Below are 16,292 nucleotides of genomic sequence, written 5' to 3'. Positions count from 1 at the left end.
TATAACATGGGGCATGGCTTATTCTTTTCATCAGAAAACAAAGTATCTAACGATATATACTACACTTAAGATGGCTGATATTCACTATTCAGCGTTCCAAGCGTTTCAGTTGTTAGTCGTGCCGCCGAATGAAAATGGATCACCAAACATATGAATGAAAAAGGTCTGCAGGGCATCCTCAAACAAGAAGGTCATCTTGGTTATCTATAAACTAGCTTTGAAAGGTTAACATGTAACTTATGAATTGATGCATATGCCAAGTTTATAAAAATAACAAGAAATCGTCAGTTCTATGTTTCATGTATTTAGTCTCTATTGACTTGAACAATTTTTTTAAATAGCAACTCAAATTGATCATTGATTTTCTATTTCGCTAAGATAAAAAACAATCAAGTTGATTCAACCTTTTTCATTGTAAAAGTGTAGAACAAGGCAAAAGCGTAATGTGTGGATCCACACTTGTGCGTGCCTCCAAATACATATGGACCGTGACCAGTTCCCTGGTAGCCAATCTTTTCAAGAAAGTGGTCCAGTGCATCAACGCAAGACCTATTCCTTAGTTTTCTCCAACCTCGCACATGCATTGGACTTTGGCACAACTGCTGCACGCATACTTGTTTTATTAAAAATTTAACCTATGTATTTGGTACAGACACTTGGTAATAACATATGCAAAATCAAAGGGTACCTTGTTCTAAATCCTCCTGTTATTGGACGCCGCCATCGGCTATAAATAGGCACCTCATCATCAGTTAGACACACACAACACAACGGCACACAATCAAGAACCCACACGTCTCACTAGAATTTGCGACTGATCCACTGCAAATTAAGCTAGCGGCCCGTATGGCGACAACCAAGAGGGCAGTACTAGCCTTTGTCCTTGTGTTCTACATGGCTATGGCCTCCATGGCTCAGAACACGGCGCAAGAGCAGGAGTTCCTTTCCCTCCACAACGCAGCCCGTCGTGAGGTGGGTGTTGAGGATGTGGTCTGGGATGAGAGCGTTGCAGCGTTCGCACGGGCCTACGCGGCAAGACGCGCCGGTGACTGCAGCCTTCAGCACTCGGACCAGGCTGAGCGTGACAAGTTTGGCTACGGTGAAAATATTGCCGTGGGCTTCCCTGGCAGCGACATGACGGTGGCTGCAGCCGTGCAAATGTGGGTGAATGAAAAGCAAGACTATGACAGTGCTACTGGTATGTGCATGAAAGGGCGCCCGGAGGAGCTGATGTGCGGGCACTACACGCAGGTGGTTTGGCGCAACACCAAGGCCATCGGCTGCGCGCGTGTCAAGTGTGACAATGGTGGTATCTTCGTCACCTGCAACTATACACCGGCAGGCAATGTTCTTGGACAGCGTCCATTCTAGTCGAATCGGTAACAAACTATTGTGACGATACCCTGATGTAATGTGTGTTTTCTTATGGATGCTCAAAGCCTGCATATACCAATGCAGTCTGGATGTAAGATAAATGTGCTGTGTATCTTATGGTCATAGTAAATAAATGGGTATTCAGAACTACAGCATAAATCCGCTTGAATTGTGTGTCTTTGTATCTTGCGAGTGACAATTGTTTCTCCCTCCTCTCAGTGCAACACGCTTATCTCATGTTTCAAGAGATCCGGGACAAATTATACTAGAATCGGCTGTACCATGAATACTGGAGACCCCACACTGACTCAGAGACTCCCAAACCTAGCCATTATAATTAGGCAACGTATACTATGCAAACCACCTTTATATGCAAACTATGAAAATTCCAATCTGGACCACCGGATCAACACTACTACAGAATACATCATCGCAAACGCCCCATCACCGTCGGTTTGTTTCGAACCGGCGGTGATAGTCTATCACCGCCGGTTCCAAATGGACCCGGCGGTGATGTTAATATATCACCGCCGGTTCGTAATACGACCCGGCGGTGATATGTTAGCATCACCGCCGGGTTGTAATATGACCCGGCGGTGATGTGTTCTCCACCTATTTTTTTTTCATTCTCCCCTCCCTCTCTCTCTCTCTGGTATTTTTTTCCTCCTCCCCCTGGCGTCCGCCCACAGCCCTCCCTCCCTCGTGGCACCGCCCTCCTCCCCATTCCCCTTCATCCTCCTGCGCCCTCCCATGGCGGCGGCGCCGGCCCTCCGCCCCGTCCTCCTCCCTCGTCCCGCGCCCTCCCATGGCAGCGTCGGCTAGCCCTCCGCCTAATCCTCCCTCCTCCCACGCCCTCCCATGGCGGCAGCGCCCGGCTCCTCCCTCCACCCTCCTCCCGCCCCCTCCCGTAGCGGCGGCGGTGGCGGAGGCCTGCGCGGCGGCCATGGCGGCCGGATCCGTGCAGGGCATGGCGGATCTGCCGCGGACGGCCCTCCGCCCCCTCGTCCTCCCTCCTCCCATGCCCTCCCATGGTGGCAGTGGTGGCGGAGGCCTGCGCGGCGGCCATGGCGGCCGGATCCGCGCAGGGCATGTGGATCTGCTATGGCCGGCCCTTTGCCCCCTCGTCCTCCCTCTTCCCGCCGTGGCGCTCCGAGATCAGGCCGGTGCACTCCTCCCTGAGCTCAGGCCGGAGCCGCCTAGAAGCCAGGAGACTTCCCCCGCCCATTTCCTCCTCCGCCATCACATTAGCCAATCTCGTTGCTCCATCCATCTGATTCATCAGATTCGGCTTCTCTGCTGCAGGTGGCTCTACCGGATCAAGCCATCAGTGACCCACGAGCCCTTCCAATCACGAGCTCCTAAGGTAATGATTCTATAGCAGAATTGGATCTTTTTTTCAAGCAATAAAATTAAAACAGCAAAAGTATTTCTATATATGAAAGGGACATCTTGATATGTTCTTGGAGCCTTAGAGGGGAGAGAGGAGCTGGAGTCTGTTGAGGAGTGGTGCTGGGAGGTAGCAGACGAGCACCATGCCCTCATCCAACAACCTCAGGGAAGGAGGTGGGGATAGCTCCCATGCTAAATTTGGCAGATGGATCTACCTAATGCTCACACCATTCGATTCTATGGTCAGATAAGGTGTTGCTGGAGAGTGGAGAGGAGGGACTGCAGCACTCTCTATTCCACCCAGGTTCAGAACCATATCTGCTCCTTCCTACTGTTGATCTTTCCTCTTTGTATTAAGCACCTTGGGAGGTAGTACTCCCATGTTGTTCAAGACATTGTCAGGTACTATGAGCTACTTTCTTCAAACTTTATTAATTATATGAGCTCTAGGCCCAGATTTGGTTGATGAAGGCATGCAACTATTATTCATTTTATACTTGAAAAATAAAATGAACTGTGTTATAAGACATAGATATTCTTTCACATATATATGCATGATTATTATTCAGTTTAGGAAATGCTCTGTGTTATAAGACATAGATATTCTTTCGCATATATGTGCATGATTACTATTAAGTTTAGGAAGTGCTCTGTTGGTCTAGAATTTCTACTGATATAAACAAATATTCCTTTTTCATATATGGTGAATGACTATTGTCTATTGTACAAACACAAGTATGGTTGTATTAATAGTTCCCTGCATGTTTGGACATTTGTATTAATAGTATACTCTGCAATTTTACAGCAAAACACAAACTCAAATTATTCTATGCCATTTGCATTCCTGGATAGCCGAGAGAATAGCCAGAAAGGAGCCATCATAGAGGCATTCTGGGAGGGGTAGCCTTCCTGTTTCTTGTCGGAGAGGTAAATTGTAACACCTGGTTTATAAAAGGACATAAACTGAGCAATCATATACGTGCCAGGATCAAGTCACACGTATATACAACAGAATGAATAGTATATCACAGCACATATCACGTAAAAATGACATAATAAAGCGAATACGAAAGTTATTTATTACATTAATGACAAAATGTCTGATACAGAGTATGCGGAAGCGTAATACAAATACGATAAACTCTCCGAAGCCGAGCAGGGCGCCACAGGGACGTCGACTGGGAGACGAACGCCTAGAAGTCCTCGTAGTCCTAGTAGCGCTGAGCGAACTCCCTCGCGTCGGCAGGAACTGAGCAGCACTAGAGTATCCAAGAGGAAAAAGTAGAGAAGAGGCAAGAGTGAGTACACAACTTGTACTCAACAAGTATAACACAAACTATGAGGCTCTAGGTTGGCTGACTGACTGCATTAGCTTTTAAATCTTGGCAAAATTTTATTAAAGCTATTTACTACAAGTTGATGAATTACCATAAACTCAGTTATATAGTAATTAATCAAATTTAATCATATTACTACTGAGAACTAAACCGAAACCACCAAGGTAACCCCGAGAGGCACCCCCTCGTCGGAAGGAGATAACCCCACTAATCAAAAGGAGGATCTGGGCCGCTCATAACCGTGAGCACGGCTAGTATACCAGTTTTACACTCTGCAGAGGTTGCACATCTTTACCCACAAGTCATGAGCTACGCCAGTTGTTCATCACACTTCCTTAGGTGAGATGACTAGCAAACTCACTACGAGGCCTTTACAAAGAATCTCGTTGGTAAGAAAATAACCGCGAGGGTTGGATCGGCGACTATGTAGCAGGTCTAGTGGGCGTCAAGAATACCGCAGACGAGGCCACTCAGTACGAGGGACATAGAAGCTTACCACCCTTGCCCCGCAGGTAAGTTACTCCAAACCAAAAAGACCTAATTATTATGCCAAGACCGTCTCATTCCAGTCTTGTGGTAGCGCTGTTGTCCCAGGTTGTCGCTCTATGAACCGGTCCTTATGGAGAGTGGCCAACCCAGCAGTAAGCACCGTGCTGGCCCCCTAAACCATGTTTCTAACAAAAACCAATTTTAACGAGACGTGAGCCACTCAAGCCACACAGAGGGCCACTCTCAGAATTAAGTTGCATAAACCATTAATCAAATTAATTAAAAAGGACCAAGTGTGTTATAGCGCGGCACCTAGCACAACTAACCAAAATGTAACCCAAAGGTATATATAAAGGATATAAAGTGGCTAGGAAATCCTTATAGGCATACAATATTAAAATGCAGCATGAGAATGTATTTAAAAGTGATAGGTTGTTCATGTTATACTTGCCTTCCTCAAAAGTTCTCCTGCTGCTCAAACTGCTCTGAAGATGGCTCTTGGCACTGGTACTGATGCTCCTCCAGTAGCTCAACGTCTACTCACGATCGCAACGCCAAAACCAGTACACAACATAAACATACATGCAAACAAGAGTAAACACTAAGAAACAGTACAACAATACATGAAACAGCACACAAAACTATGCTAGAACTATTCTACGCGTTACAACGATCGCGTGGACATAAAGAACGCCTAAAACGGAGCTAAAACACAAAGTTTAGGCAAAAAACAAGATCCAGGGCTTATCTGCGAGAAAAAAACTGGGGGGTTTCTGCAAAAACCGAGGACCTAAACACAATTAACAGATAGATCTTGGGTCTAACATATAAAATTTACCGGCCAGGACTGCGGGTTCTATTTTTAAAAAGATCAGGGGCCTAAGTGTTAAAACCTGGGTATAACTGGAAATACTTTTACACTAATATGGACTGCGGGTTGATTCGGGTAAAGAGTAGGGGGTTTTCTGCAAAATAACCAACGCTAACCGTTTTCTGACTTTGTTTGACTCGGGTTGGTTTGTTTTGGGCCGTCTAATCTTGATCTAACGGCCCAGGATACTCGCGCGGGTTTGGGGTGGCGCAGCTCGCCGGGGACGAAGCTCCCGCGGCGGCGCTTCACCGGAGTTGGCTAATCGGCCGCTCCGGGGCTCGATTCGGCACGGGTTCGGGTCAAGGAGGTAGCCCGCCGCATGTGTAATCCATTGGGAGGGGTTGCACGGGCTATCCGTGGCTGGAGCAGAGGTCTCGGGTGGCGAGGCGGCACTACGGTGGTAGAAAGCGCCGGCGAGCGTGGCCGGGGCACCTAGGGTGCGTTCCACGCGAAGCCATCTAGCGCAAAAGGGACAGCGGGGCTTGGGGTGCTTACCAAAGCTCGAAATCGAGCAAGGTGGCCGTGTAGGGGCGGCGGTCGTCGACGTCGAGCGGCGGTCGCGGGCGGCGCTCGCGGAGGTGGCCACTGAAGGGGTGTGCCGGGCCTGCTGATCCACGGAGGAGGTTCGCACGGATCCTGTGAAGTTCTACAAGGGGTCAGAAGGGCCTGGGCTTCGCCGGCGGCGTGAAATCACGGCGGCGGACGGAACTACATACTGCGGCGGTTCGGGCGCAAATCCGGTGATGTAGCTGCGCAGGCTCGGTGCTGAGGTCGCGAGGAGTTCCACCGGACGGGGGCGAAGCTAAAGCGGGGGTCGTGGTGGCTCGGGATGCAGCTGGACAGCGGCTCCACGGTGACGCAGAGCTCCATGCCAGCAATGGCGAGGCGGAGGTGGCTCTGGGGCTTGCGGGCGGCTTCGGCGTGGCGAGATGGGCGTAGAGGCGGAAGGCCGGGGTCTATAAGGCAGGGGGAAGGGCCGGTGATCTCGGCATTTGGATCGCAGGGATCACGGCACGACCACTGTGCGCGTGTACTGGTTGCGCCTCTGATCCGAAATCAGCGCGGCGCCATTCGGAGTCCTGGATGTGCGCGCGTGCACTGGTGAGGGGGGTCCTGCAGGTGGGCTCGCGGCGGTCGGGCTCGAGCGAGGTGGCCCACAGCTCGGCGAGGCACTCGAGCGGAGTCGAAACAGAGCACGGCCGAAGATCACGGGCGTAGGAAAGGGAAGGATCTGACTCATGGGCCCTTCTCGTCAGCGGGAGCGGTGCTAGCGAGGTTTGCTAGCTGCGGGGCTAGAGAGAGCGAGCGTGCGGTGGAGCGGCCGTGCAGGGAGGGGAAGCGGGCCAAGTGGAGCGTGGGGTGAGCGGGCAGGGCAGGCCGCGGCATTGGGCTGAGCGGCTCGCTACGGGGTCGCTGGGCCGTGATGCGGGAGGAAGTGGGCCGGACCGAGCGGCGAGCGGCTCGCTAGCTGCTGCGCGGGACAGGCCCGGGAGAGGAGGAGAGCTGGGCTATGGTGGTTGCCAGGTGGGCGAGCGAGGCGCGGGGCCGGCCTATCAGTGCAGGGAAGAGCCTGTGGCCTGAGCGCGGGATTGGGAGAGGCTGGGCCGCTCGGCGCGGGATGGGGTTCGGCGAGCTGGGCTGAGCGGGGCGGGTCTGCTGGGCTCAGCGCGCGGAGAGAGGGAACGGGCTGCGCGCAGGAAAGAAGAGAGAGATGGGCCGCGGGAAGGGCTGGGTCGGCCCGAGCGCAGGAAAGGGAAAGGAGGAGGCTAGGCCGGCTTGAGTTTGGGCTGGGCTGAGGTTTTGGGCTGGGGAAAAGGGGACTGGGCCAGCGGGTTGGGCTTCCAACTGGGTTTGGTTTCTTCCTCGATTCTTTTTCTTAATTCAAACCAAACTAATACTATTCGAATTCAAATCCAAATTTGAATTCAACACTAACACTCAAACAAATAAAAGAGGTGCTCCAGCATGAATGCAGCAAACATTTTAATCGTAAGATAAATTTTAATTACTTATGGAACAAAAATTAGATTAAATGCAATACTAAGCAAATAAATTCCTAGAAAATTAAATAAAACCAAATAATTTTATTATTAACTAGGAAAATTAAATTAGGGTGCTACATAAATGTTCTGAAGTTTAACATTTATCAGACTCAGTATATCAACCGTTTGTCATGAAATTCTCTTATGGGGTAATCAAGTAAACTATCACATGCCAAATGTTCCTTTCATGAGAACACTTCCCAATACTATGCCCCTATTGCTCTGTGTTGCATGCAGCATGTTTAGCTTTATCGCAATGATTGTCAATTATAGTATCACAATGTTTGGTATATTACTCAAACCTATGATACTCAGTGATTTAATGCTTGGTACTTTATTTTCTTAGATTTTCAGATCACTTGATGACATGATGAGAAAATTGTTTTTACTGATGCATCTGTTACTGCCTATTTTATTATGCTTGATGGTTACATTAGTTATAGCTAAATCCACTCATGTTCTCGTGTCTATTTTGAGAATTGCTTTGCTGATAGGCCTCTATATGTGTGAGCAGACCAGTTTCTGGTACAGAGCTAGAAGGCATGAGGGATAGCGATGCTCATCTACTATATATATTGTACAAATGATGCAATATTATTATATGAAAATATTTTTTTTGATGGGAAAAAGGTCTTCACCGCCGGTTCGTGTCTTCAACCGGCGGTGTTGATGTCTCCATCACTAACGGTTCCAGATACGAACCGGCGGTGATGGGTGCACATCACCAACGGTTCTGGAACCGGAGGTGATGGCCCCGCTATCACCAATGACTTAAATCCAACGGTACCCAAAACCGTTGGTGATGTACTTTTAGAACCGGCGGTGATAGGGGTGGCTGTAGTAGTGCAAGATCCCGGGGGGGCACAGGGGGAGTGTGAGGGTGGATTTGTAAAAGTGTGATTACCTAATTCAAGGGCGGGCGGTTAATTATAAAATTACCTCCCCTCCTCATACCCCTTGGATCTTGATCCGGTGGTCCAGATTGGTGTCTCCATAGTTTGTATACGAAGGTGGTTTGCATAGCATACGTTGCCTTATAATTAATAGGCAAAATAGGTGTCATAGTCCCTCAACTTTCAGACTGATCAATCTAGTCCCTCAACTTTTACTTTTGCGTCAAACTTATCCTTTGTGCTGATGTGGCTCTTCCTACTAGCATGAGACTAATGTGAAATGTCATTTTTACCCTTGGCTCCTTATACACAATTTCTATTAATGGTATTGCTGTAATTAATTAATGGTATGAGTACGACATAATAGGTCCACTATTATTTCTCTTGGCTCATTGTCTCTCGTATTTATTGAAGTGCCCATTTGTATTTAATTAAATCTAGATCATACAAGAATAACATGCACATATTTGATCAAATTTCTGCAGCATTGCTCAACATGCAAATTCTGAGTGTCTGAGTTGTATTGTGTGATCTTAAAAAGGGTAAAGATGACCTTTCACATAAGTTGCATGGTATTATGGAGCATCACATTAATATAAGGATGAATTTGACAAAAAAACAAAAGTTGAGGGACTAAATTGATTTTTTTGAAAGTTGAGTGATCACCTTGACCCTTGGAGTAAAGTTGAAGTACCAGAATGATTATTTTGCCTAATTAATAATAAGGCCATTCTCGGCGGGGTTTTATTCTCATTCGATAATATGCCATGTTAGGTAATGTGATGATGACATTGGTAGAGTATTTATGAGGCAGAAGAGATTGATTTTATTATGATAAAATTTGCTTTACACTGTTCTCAAGGCTATATATAAAAATATATTTAAACTATCATTGTGACCCATAAAATTTTTCATTTCCTCTCATTTTGTCCAGTATACACACTATGAAAGAAGAGGCCAATAGTGACGGGCGTCATCCCACTAAGGTGACGGGCGCGATGCCCATCACCTGTACATCGTCACTTATTAGAACAGAAAAGTGACGGACAAAAATCCGTCTCCTATATATATAAAAGGTGACGGGTATCAGTATGAGCCATCACCTATGTTATTTTTAGTCCATCACCTATGTCAACACATAGGTGACGGGCGTCATTCTTTTGCATGCCAAAATAAATATTTGCAGGATGAATAAAAACCAAAAATATATTTTGCGCGAATATGCGCGCGTGTGATTTTTCCGATATTACCTGGACTCGAACCCACAACCTCAGCCTCGCGCATACCCTTCCCTACCACTGGGCTACACCATCACATGTGACCAACAATGAGATATTTTCTTTTTATCATCACTTTCTAATGTCTTATATAACCTGTTTCACAGCTATAACGATCTCAAATGAAAAACTTTTCAACTACAAAGTTGTAGATCTGGTGGCGAGCTATAACTTTCGTATATATTTTTTCTTCATCTGAGGTCATTTGAAATTTTTGAAAATTTGAAATTCAAAATTTAAACTATATATTTGGGTGCTAAAACAACTTCAACTGAAAGAATTTTGAACTACAAAGTTGTAGATCTGGTTGAGGCCTACAATTTTTGTATAGACTAATTTTTGATTTGAGACAATTTGAATTTTTTAAAAATTGCATGTTCAAATATTAATAAAAGTCACAAAAGTGACACGCCTTGATGTTGCACATCTCCTATGTCATCACAAAGGTGACGTGCTTTGATGTTGTCTGTTACCTTTTACTTATCAAAGTCCATCACCTATATTGACCTTATAGGTGACGTGTTTTAATGTTGCCTGTCACCTATATCAAACTTATAGGTGACGGGCCATAAATGTGGCCTGTCACCTATAACAAATGTGACGTGCTTTGATATTGCACGTCACCTATATCATTACAAAGGTGACAGGCAACGTTTTAGAGAGGCCACCAAGAGGTAAAATGTGACGTGTATCATCTTCGCGCGTCACCTAGATAACAAAGGTGACGTACAACAACATGTCACCTTTGTGCACGTCACTATAGGTCATTTTTTACATAATGACAAGTGCACCACAATTAATACCTATACTTTTATTAATCAACCAAAATCAGTTTAGACCATGTGGCAGTCTTGGAAAGTGTCCCATCATTTCATTGCACAGTTAATTAGAATAAAAATTAGGTAATCGTGCCAGACGAGTGTCGTGGGGACAAAACTCCCTTCATATCGCATGAAACTCTTCCTTCTCACTTTCCATAAATATACTACTGCATTAGCAAACTTAAATGCTCATAAAACTCTCGTGAAATTCTATTGAGACTGGCTCAAACGTTCCACTCATAATGGCCTAACTAGACCGAGGAAGGCTATGTATTAGTAGAGAGCGCAGCCTATAGAAGCTGTGGTAGCACCTCTTTGCCCGCTCAAGCAGACGTTTCGTGAGCCACTCGCTCCACTCTCTCTTGCTTTCTATCTTTCTGTCGTATAAGATTACGCCAGCAATTCCCACCTCCTCATAATACTAGCTCTTAGGAGCGTGAGTGGACATGCCGTGCAACACATTGTACAATGTAGGTGGATGGGTCGCCGCGGAGTTGGAGAAGATCTCGGTGTTGGTGACCGGTGGTGCGGTGAACGCCGTCATCGTGAGGTGGTGCAGAGCCGGGGTGTGGACCGAGCCCGCCAATGCTAGGCACACACCACTGTTGAAGGGGCCACACCTTCACGAGCCCAGTCCATGGGTTGTAGGACTCGGCCCATTGTGGGGCACTCGAAGATGGTGCTAGACTAGACGCCATGCGCGCTTGAGTCGGAGCTGTGGTTGCGCCTATCGCCAGACTTGCGCCTTTTTGTGGCAATTGCAGTTGTCACAACCGCGAGGATTGTTGCCACCAGTGGAGGAGCTGGTGATCGGGAGTACCAGTGGTGGTCGGCAAGATGGAGATCCGGCGGTGGCCTTGAGCACCATCGCTGCCAGGGCTGTCTATTCCTCGCTCGTGCACAAGTTCGAGCTGAGGCGTCGCTGAGGAGTGCTTGCACCACTCGCTCCCGCCGCCACCATGTTCTCAGTCTCCGGCCGCTCCTACCGCCAGATCCATGGCCCAGTGCCGCCCCTGTTCGAGAGAACCCCACTCCCCCACCTGGTTCCTGGCCAATCGGTTGTCAAGCCGCCGCCCTTGGCCGACGGTGTCCCCACCGCCAGGCCTATTTTTGGGCCTGTGCGGGCTGTGCAACGGAAGAAATATTTTTTAGTTTTAAACTATTTTTCAATTTAATTTTAAAAATAACTTATCCGGACAAATATTTGTAAGTCTAACCTTTTTGGTCACGCCGAGCAGCGTGGCATCACAAAAACACTCTGTCGCGCCACATGAATTGATGTGACAAGGTATGCCATGTTGGCATGCTTGGGGTCTGCCAACACATATTCCACATGTTAAGCTTGTCACGCCACTCTCGCCTATGTGACAGTACAGTCTTGTCATGCCTCCCCGCCGGCGTGACAAGGTCTGACCTTAGAAAAATGATAATTTTTTCATACGAACTCGGATGGAGATGATTTTTGTATAAAAATTGTAGCCCTCGACGAGATAGTTTTGAGTTTTTTCATTTGTAGTGATTAAGATGCTTAAATAATTGATTTAATCTATTGACAGCATATTAAGCACTTGTACTGTATCACATGATCTCCAACTCGACATGTTTATCATGATTCTAGCAATACGTTTCATATAGTATTTGGTATATGAAATAATGTGAAGTAAGTAATTATAATGTTGATAAAAAATACAATGAGAAATCAAACTATATCATCATTGAGTATGGAATATAATGTAACACCCTAGATATTAATTATAGCTGTAACCTAGATCAAGTAACCTTTTGAAAGATTAAGACCTTAAAATATGATAATAGTTTGAAAAGTATACAAATGTGTAGATTTTGTACTACCACTTCAGTAGTTTAGGCTAGATCCGTACCCGTGTGTTGCTACGTGTTGAAAATTTTTGAAGCATCAATACCAGGAATGGCTTTTGCCTAGAAATTCCTGCCTAGCACCACCACCAACCCAGCAAGAAACGATGGTGATATAGCTATCGGGATCAATGGAAATGGAGGTCTCGCCAGACCAGAGAGTTGCCCGGTGGCCACGGCAGCGACGTACGCCTCCACCCGTGAAATGATCTCCAGCACAGCATGCCACAGCCCAGGAGCAGCCCAACAATGGTATCGGTATGTTGGCCTATAAGGAATATGGCCGTATTAGGCTATTTTTTGTGATTTTGATAATTGTGTGACAATATAATTAATTGGACTAACAATGTTTGTAAGTTCATACTTGTAGGATTTCTAAGTCCAATGGATGTAGTCCAAACCACACCCAAGATATCCAAATCATAGTGAAAATTCATAGATAGAATATATTTGAGGCAGTGTCCAAATGATAGCCGAGATGAGTTGGATTAGTGTAGCAGAATTTAGATAATGACTATTTTCAAGTATCAAATTGATCAAAAAATTGTGTGAGTTTGCATTTCTTACATGCATCTTCATCCAAATAAAGATCAAAACCCAATATACCCTTTGAAAATATGCAAGATCGGTATCAAACTAAAATGCAGGTTCCAAGCACATTTTGATCCAAGGTAAAATCGTCGACAAACTAGAGCATGAGAATTAGGCTCAAATGGATCAAAATAGGTGCACATGTAACACTAAACTAGTTTAGGACAAGGCCTAGCACTTGGTTTGGACATAAGGGACATCAGGACAGCCCACCAGCCAAAGTTGGGGGCGGTCGGGGCAGTTGCGTCGTCGGCCAACCGGCCCGGTCAGCCGAGCCCACCTTGTCCCCACCGCCTTACTCCATTGACATGGCAGCTCCTGATTGGCTCCCAATGGAGGTTCTTGGAGGCATAGCTGCAGCTCGGCGCCGTGCAACTCATGGCTCTCTCCTATAAATATGAGAGGAGGAGGGCAAGAATCAAGATACACCACAAGTTCACAAGCTCAAGCTCCTTTCTTGTTTAGCTATATAGGTTAGTGGAGTTTAGGCTGAAAGTAGTAGTCATCGGGTACTCAAAGTCACACTGGAGTTTCGGTATGAGTTCGTTTCTAACTCTCCTTTGTAATTCTCGGTCATTTGTATTAGATATATCTTATAGTTATTCATGTTTGCATGACTTATATTCTGCAGTGTCAGGCATATACTTCATGATCAGTTTATGTTGTTGTGCTATGCTTTTGCATGATTAGTGGAATAGCTTCATCACATCTGTGCCCGCTCCAGTATTCGTATGTTTACTCTAGTATGATGTCTGTCCATCCAAAAGGGTGGGGGCTCTCCGCGGGATACTAGAGTATTGCTTCTTAGCGCAGATGTGGTGTCTGGGTTAATTAATTGTTCCTGGATGTTGCCCTATCCCACGGTTAGTAGAGGAAGCCGGCAGGTTCTGACAGCCCTGTCCGCACCCTAGTAATCCTCCACATTCGGTTAGGGGGCAGGAGGCCTATAAAGAGCTGTATGGTTGTCAGATTTATTCTGCCAGCTAATTGCGATCTCCCGGTAGTGCTGGATTTGTTAAAGTAGGAGTTTTCATGTGTAAAGTATAGAGTCCAATGTGAGCTACGTGACTAACTTAAGTACATTAGAGCTGAGCTGCTAACTTCTTCCTTTCTCCCTACCTTTATCTTGTTCTGAACTGAGTATGAACTTGTGTTTCTTGTGACCTTTAAAAATAGCCTCGAAGGCGGGCATGATAAAAAACCGCCTCGATTAATGCTTAAGATTAACCAAGGCGGTCATTTTTTATTAACCGATGTGGTTACAAAAAATCGCCTCCCAAAATCCATTAATCGAAGCAGATGTCTTAAAATGTCCATCTCGGTTAATACCCTTATTTTCGGAGGCAAACGCCTTATAAAGGTTCGCCTCGGTTAATGGACCGAGCCCAAACGAGGCCAGTTGCTGAGAACAACTATATAAAGAAGAAAACCCTAACATTCCCTAACTCTCTCTCTCTCTCCACAGCGTCCGTTTCCCATTCCCTCCTGCTCTGGCCCTCCTTCCCGTCCCGCTCCCACCCCCGCCCTCCGCTCCTGCTCTGGCCGCCACGCAGGGCCCATCCATTATGAATCCGGAGGCGGCGCGACTCCCCTCCCACGAGTGATGGCAGTGGCTCCTCCCTCTCCTCTCCCTCGAGCTCTAGCAGAGGAGGCGGCGTGCGACTCCTCTCCCTCGAGCTCGAGCTCGGTCGATGCTTGGGGAGGCCAGATCCAGCTCTGGGGCAGGCAGATCCGATGGCAGCTCGTCTCCCTCTCCCTCGAGCGACGGTGGCGGCGGCTCCTTGCTGGCGGTCCTTTTCAGTGAATTCTACCGCCAATACTCCTTCGGATTTCATACTTTCAGGACCATAACACCATTACTTTCACTAACAATAACGAGTTCCACGAATTTTGGTAAATATTTTATTCAAAGTGCAACATATACCAAAATGAGCCAAAAATGGGAGAATTCCTAGGCCGGCCAGCCTAGAATTTCGCCGTTCAACTTTACAAGGATGGTCCTGAACACAAGATCAAGCAAAGAACATGTGTCTTGCACAAGTGTCACAAGCTAAGACCGAAAGACGTGCACCAAGTTCAATTGGGTCCACATGCAGTGACTAACTAGAGAATCAGGAACCAAACCGACTTGAGGGACAACATACAGCCGTCCACAAACGTGTCAAAACAACGGATGGCCGAGGCGAGCTAGAGCCAGGAGGCTAGCTGTCCCCTAACTGTCACTGTTGGAGCTACGCAACCACTACCGACCTCAGGATTGAATCAGGATCGTCCACGAGAAGGCAGTGGAGAAATGGCAGCAACCTAGACCGGCCGGCCCCACATGTCGGCCACTCACATCCCTTCTTCGCATGGAACTCAAGCAGAGGATATCTGTTGGCGCCTACCAACGTCACCACCGGGAAAGCAGCGATGATGCCCGCAGACGCCAATTTAGGGCGGCAGTATTTCATGAACCACAAATAAATTCGCAAGCGCACGGAATACCGCTGTAGCATTTTACTCGGGAGTATACCAGGATGTCATTTATATTTCCGCAGGGAAGGCGGTGAGTGAAGAGATATAGACTAGTTGATGAACTTTATCTAGATTGGATATTCTCATGCATAAACAGGGGTAAGATATATAACATGGTAGGAGGTAGTGTGACACACACACAAACTATCCTCTGGATAAATAAATAAAAGAAAAGATAAAATATGCTCTAGGCTGGGAGCAAGGCAGAAGTTAGAGCTCGAGTCAACTGTGCTAGGCTAGCTATATCTATGCCATCTTATGGTTAGATCATCAGAGATTAAACTACACAGCAGAGAGACCGCTATCGAAGCAACAGGAGGAGCCCGTACAGCCCGGCGGCTTTATGCACCTCATACCCCCCATACCGAACGTGGAGGATTACTAGGGCTCGAACGGGGCTCTCACCACCTGCCGGCTACCTCTACAAATCGTGGGTATAGTTGACATCCAGCAACTCTTAGCTAATCTAGACACAATGTCTACACTAGTTAGGGATACTCTAGTGTCCCGCGCGGAGCCCCCACCCTTCGGATGGACAGACATCACACTAGAGCAAACATACAAATACTGGAGCAGTTGATAGAGTTCTAAGGCCGATATGTTAACCATCGCAAGCACAGGGCGATCATGCAATGCAAGCATTGAACAATAACGCAACCATATCAAGAAGCATATATCCGATAACTCAGAATATACTTCAAGCAGATATCGGAAACCATAGTCTAATTCTATTACAAACAACCGAATATTACAAGAGAGAGCTAGAAATGAACCCATACCAGAACTCTTGAGCAACACCGGCGACTCAAAGACTCC

The 16,292-nt window shown here is 46.8% G+C and overlaps 1 protein-coding gene across 1 annotated transcript; it reads left to right on the top strand.

Annotated features, from left to right (window-relative positions):
• The first annotated feature begins 767 nt into the window (after positions 1-767).
• Positions 768-1,529, top strand: LOC120639147 (pathogenesis-related protein PR-1 type-like). The gene has a single exon (XM_039915174.1). The coding sequence runs from the start codon at positions 847-849 to the stop codon at positions 1,369-1,371; it is 525 nt and encodes a 174-aa protein (XP_039771108.1). The 5' UTR covers positions 768-846; the 3' UTR covers positions 1,372-1,529.
• Positions 1,530-16,292: the final 14,763 nt, after the last annotated feature.

This window comes from Panicum virgatum, chromosome 6K, assembly GCF_016808335.1.
Source record: "Panicum virgatum strain AP13 chromosome 6K, P.virgatum_v5, whole genome shotgun sequence".
NCBI classification, from domain to species: domain Eukaryota; kingdom Viridiplantae; phylum Streptophyta; class Magnoliopsida; order Poales; family Poaceae; genus Panicum; species Panicum virgatum.
This window is presented reverse-complemented; position numbering and strand designations above follow the sequence as displayed.